Source organism: Tachysurus fulvidraco, chromosome 25 (assembly GCF_022655615.1).
Source record: "Tachysurus fulvidraco isolate hzauxx_2018 chromosome 25, HZAU_PFXX_2.0, whole genome shotgun sequence".
In the NCBI taxonomy this organism is placed as follows: Eukaryota; Metazoa; Chordata; class Actinopteri; order Siluriformes; family Bagridae; genus Tachysurus; species Tachysurus fulvidraco.
This window is the reverse complement of record NC_062542.1, coordinates 2,254,369-2,259,368: the sequence shown is the minus strand read 5'-3', so window position 1 is coordinate 2,259,368 and position 5,000 is coordinate 2,254,369. Positions and strand designations below refer to the sequence as shown.

At 38.7% G+C, this 5,000-nt stretch overlaps 1 protein-coding gene across 1 annotated transcript in view; it reads right to left on the bottom strand.

The window, feature by feature from the left end:
• ica1 (islet cell autoantigen 1) overlaps positions 1-3,123 on the bottom strand; it is a 6,231-nt gene extending 3,108 nt beyond the window's left edge. The window contains exons 1-8 of the mRNA XM_027157609.2: positions 2,991-3,123; positions 2,486-2,515; positions 2,228-2,399; positions 2,074-2,146; positions 1,854-1,977; positions 1,459-1,657; positions 747-872; positions 541-639 (exon numbers count right to left, since the gene is read on the bottom strand). Of these exons, the coding sequence (XP_027013410.1) occupies positions 541-639; positions 747-872; positions 1,459-1,657; positions 1,854-1,977; positions 2,074-2,146; positions 2,228-2,399; positions 2,486-2,502 (810 nt within the window). The 5' untranslated portion in view covers positions 2,503-2,515; positions 2,991-3,123. The remainder of the gene's footprint in view (positions 1-540; positions 640-746; positions 873-1,458; positions 1,658-1,853; positions 1,978-2,073; positions 2,147-2,227; positions 2,400-2,485; positions 2,516-2,990) is intronic.
• Between the last annotated feature and the right edge of the window lie 1,877 nt (positions 3,124-5,000).

Here is a 5,000-nt window from a genome sequence, read left to right as displayed (position 1 = left end):
TTTAAAAATAATATCGTCCCCATTTTCACTTCCTCAAGCCACGAAGACGCTGGATTTAAGTAACAGCAGGTGATCTCTGGTGATACGAGGCACAGCCAGCGCTGGAGACTAGATGTGGGCGTTTCTGGTGATGTGACCGAGCTGAAAAAGGTTGTGGAGGTCATGTGATCTGTAAGGGAGCCACACTACTGATCCTGCTGGAGTTTTATACACAAATCTCCCTCAGGAAGGTTTCATTTCTGTGGGGAAAGTTTGAGCGCTAAACTGGGCCCACCCATGTTACTATAGCAACCGGTAGTAGGAACGCCTACGACGACTTCATAGTTCGTATCGCTTGGTGACTTGCAGCCATAACATCAGTATGTGTGTGAATGTAGTTTTTACCATGTCATGTTTATTCATATCATTTTTTATTTTTGCTTCATCCTAGAGGTTTTTCCTACACTTTTGCTCCTCCTGAAACAGGTTACCGTGAACACCTTGTACACAGAGCTCTGATTGCTGCGTGTTAATGAGTGGGGACGTCGCGAACGCTCTGACCTTCTGTGCCGAGGTCTCGTACGGCTGGCAGCCTTTAAAGCTCTCGTGAATGGCGGCCATGGTGTGGGAGGTCTTCTCCCAGAAATGCAACAACGTAGTCTGAAAAATCAGAAAGAGACACAAACTAAACGACGTGCACGGATTGTCACGGAGTGTTAAACACCAAGCTGTTCTGTGTGTGTGTGTCTCAGGCCCCGGCGACTCACCTGGTAGTTAGTGAGAACGTGTGAGAGCAGGTTACATCGACTGGCTCCCAGTAAATCCACCTTCTGACAAACGTCGTTCTTCAGCTTGTCAAAGCCGGTTTTAGTGACACGCACCTGAGCTTGAACCTGCACGGGACGGCGGGAAAAAGGTGCCGAACACACACACACACACACACACACACACACACACACAGAAAAGGAGAGAAAATCTGTCCAGACTTGTTTAAAGATTCAGTACAAAACATTTTAGCATCAAATCGGCTGCTTCTAGTTTGCTTGTAATTAGAGATCACTTCATATGACATACAACTAATAATATCCACCAATTAATTACCACAACTGCATTTTTTTCATTTACAAACAAGATTTACGTTAAAGGTGCGATTTGTATTTTTGCATGAGAGTGTTTAGGTTTTGTGATTCGCTCTTTCGTGATCTGTAACAATCCTGTGATTTAAACCCTAAAAAGAGAAAATAGGGAACTATTATTGTGATCCGGGGTATGATTTTCTGGCCCTGAAATGAGCTGGGCTGCGGACAAAACAAATCGCCGTGATGGCTGTGCTCTATCGGGCCAACTCAGGAGCAGAAATAAAACGTGTCTCAGACAGGAGAGGGTGGTAAAAAAAAGACACACTGCCACTTTAACTTTAGCTGTAAGACCACATTCAGGGTCATTGATATGAAGAGTGTGTGTCATTGAGTCACTGACCTTCCGGAACTTTTCCATCTGTTTGTGGGTGTCGGGGTCCAGCTCCTGCGAGACATCCTTCATCCACAGCAGAGCTCCGCGGTACTCGGTCCTCGCCTGCTCCATCCTGTTGACCGTGAGCCACGTGTCTGAGATGGCTCTGTAGCGGAACGTCTCCACTTCCTGGTACAGGCGGCAGAGCGGGACGCGCAGCGCCAGCCTACAGAGAGCAGAGTTTAGAGCCTGGATCATTCCATTAAACATTACAAGAACTTAGCAGGAGTCCAGCCATGTTTTGCAATTTATACTGAAATAAATTCAGCATTATATCTTTAAAAATCTTCACGTCCAGCAAAATGTCTCAGGCTGTCTCTGTTTGTGCCCAAGTGTGTGTAGCAGCTTCAGTTACCACACACCTCTGCTGAGAGGAGAAGCAGAGCGCTTTCCCCGTCGCCTGCATGATCTTCCCCGCTCGGCTTTTGTCCTGAGAGCCCTGAGAGCGCAGGAAACGTCCCAACTCGTTCTCCTCCTGAGACAGAACTGACCATACGACAAAGATGATGATCTTCCATGTCATGAATTGTTAAGCAACAACGATTTAACAACAGTCACGAATTTTTTTTCTTTTTTACGTACGACAGATCCTCCTCTGGTACTGTTCGATCACTTTGAGGAGCTCCATGCATGTCCTCTGTACCGAGTGGAAAACCTGCAGTGGCAAAACAACTGAAATGAGTCTTACTGTAACGTCTGATTTGTGTCATCGTAGCATTTTTTGTGTCATTCCCACCTCCAGCTTGGCGTCGAGGTCGGCGTCTGAGGAGACCACATGCTCGTCCTCTTTCTTCCCAGTCACTTTAATCAACGTCTGCTTGGTCTTCCAGTATTTCTGCTGAAATTTATTCACAACTGTAGAGTCCTGACCCTGGACAAAGCGGTCAAAGTAGTCCCGGGCGTAACCGCTGCCAAAACACACACACATTAGTCTATAAATTAATCGTTATTATACTCTGGCTTGATTTTCACTAATTATGTGCACAAAACCTACTAGTGTCCACCGTCCATGTAGCCAGATGAGCTGGAAAAAAAGAAACAAGTAAATAAACAAACAAACAACAACTTTGGTAAATACTAAACACTGCAAACCAGACACATCACAAATGACCTTCTGTTTTGGAGAGTTTCTGACCCAGCAGTAGTTTAGTCATCACAATGTCAAAGATATATTTATATATAGATAGATATAGATATACAGATGGAGTCTTTACTACGCATGCGCAAAGGCCTCTATTCATCACTTATTCATTCAGGTGCGATGGAGCATATTGAGAAGCTTTATAACACTATTCACTCTAAATACACGTAAAAATATTGATCTATCTATAGTTTATTAATATTCTTTCCATGTGCTGTCGCATTAATGTAAACAAACGTGTAAACAAACATGTAAACAAACGGTTTCCGGTTACAAAAAAACCTAAACAAAATACATAAAACACCGAAACAGGCTGTAAACAGGTTTATCGATTATTAAAACGTTGATTATTTTTTACCTTGTGGCTTTAAAACTGTGGCGATTTTTATTTATTTCTTATTTTTAAAGCATCTCCTCCGTTCTTCTCTCCTCCGACTGTGCGCGATGACGTCACACCGACGTACGTACAGAACGGACAGCTGGTAGGTGACTAAATAAATAATAAAAAAAAAGCTGGTAGGTGACTCGTGCTGAATGAATCGGTTCTTTCTAAAAGCTTGTTTTTCGTTCTTTATTTATTTTTTTAAAAATGTACTTATACACCTTTTTTTGTTCATAACGTGGAGGTAAATTTGTACTACATATAATTCTTTGTTATTTGTAATGCTGAAGTCCAACCAAAACTTAACTGTATTTCTGGATTCATTTCAAAGTGTCGACTCAATAAAAGTGAGTCATATTAACGCTCTTGTTAGCGTGGATCTCCAGAACTACACAAAATGAAAATTATTAAAATAATAGATAAACAAACAAACAAATAAATAAAAATAATAAAATAAAATAAAGACAGATAAATAAATAAAAAAATAAAATAAATGAACGAATAAATAAGTAAGTAAGTAAGTAAGTAAGTAAGTAAATAAATAAATAAATAAATACAAAAATAGTATAACAGCAAAGTGAATTTGTGAAACAAATGTATTATTAAATTGATGAATACATACAAAACATACACGATACACGTTCATTTCACAATACAGTAATGTGCAAGAGACAAGAAAACTATAAATGCAAATATTTAAAGATTTGATAGAAGATGAAAATAACATTTAAATATTATTCAATAATAATATGTATATTATCATATTTTTCTAATGTTGTATTAAATATTAAAGTACAAATATAACATTACAACTGATATAGTATAATTCACATTAATATTGTTCTAATATTCTATTTTAATATCAATTATTTATAATCAATAATGAGATATTTAATATCACTAATATTTTACTTAACATTTTATTGTATTATGTATTATTACAGATTGATGTAGTATCGATATCTTATACATTTTTATATTTTCATACATTAATATTTTCATATTAGATTGTATTTTTATATTTTTTCATGTCCATTTTTGCCTTTGTGCTTAAAGTCAGATAAACCATAAACAACCCAATCGCAGTCATGTGGAAATTCATTATCAGCTCCATCACATCTGAGAGAAATCCTGAATAAACTGCATGTGTGATTCAGTGTGAACAGTTCTAACACCGATAATTAATACAGATGAGACAAGCTGATGTGTCTTATTGTCTGGAATCTGGTTGAAAATAAATTATCTAATGCATTTGTAACTCTGTTAAGAGAACAGAGCATCATATCATAGCATACAGTATAACATCATACGACACGTACAGTAAGGATCGTTAAAAGTCCTGTAGAGAGCCGAGACAACACTAAGGCCCGAGAGTTCCAGTAATGACTCTGACATGGTGTTGACTTGAGTGTTAAACCATACGAAATGTACTGTACGCTTTCAGCACCTTCTTTTCAATCCGAGGGATATCTGCCTTCTGTAATATTTATAACATTTCATCAACGTCAGTGAGGACAGATGTGCAGACGGAGCATCGAGAAAAAGAGATGATGCTGCTGACACGGTGTGATAAAGCACAGTCTCGTTCAGAACAACGTGCTTGAGTGTGTGAGATGCAAAAAGTGTCCACTCCACAAATAAATAAAGATCACTAGAACCTGGCAGCAGACATCATCATCATCTTCTTCATCATCAGCTATATTATAAAATGAGTCCTGAGAACAAAAGACAAAAAAAAAAGGCAAAAAAAAAAATGCCCCATTTACACAGAATGCGAAGAAATGTAAACTATCTGATGACTAAAGAAATAGAAAACTCATCACACGGAAATCATTTAAACTCCATTTAATTCACTTCTGAAGTTGACAACAGTTTCAGATGTTACATAAACTTCCACAATGACGTAATCCCCTACCGATTATCTACATTCCTCTGCTGCTGGTTATGACTGTGGCTGTGTCTCAATCAGCTGATCAGGAAGTCAGA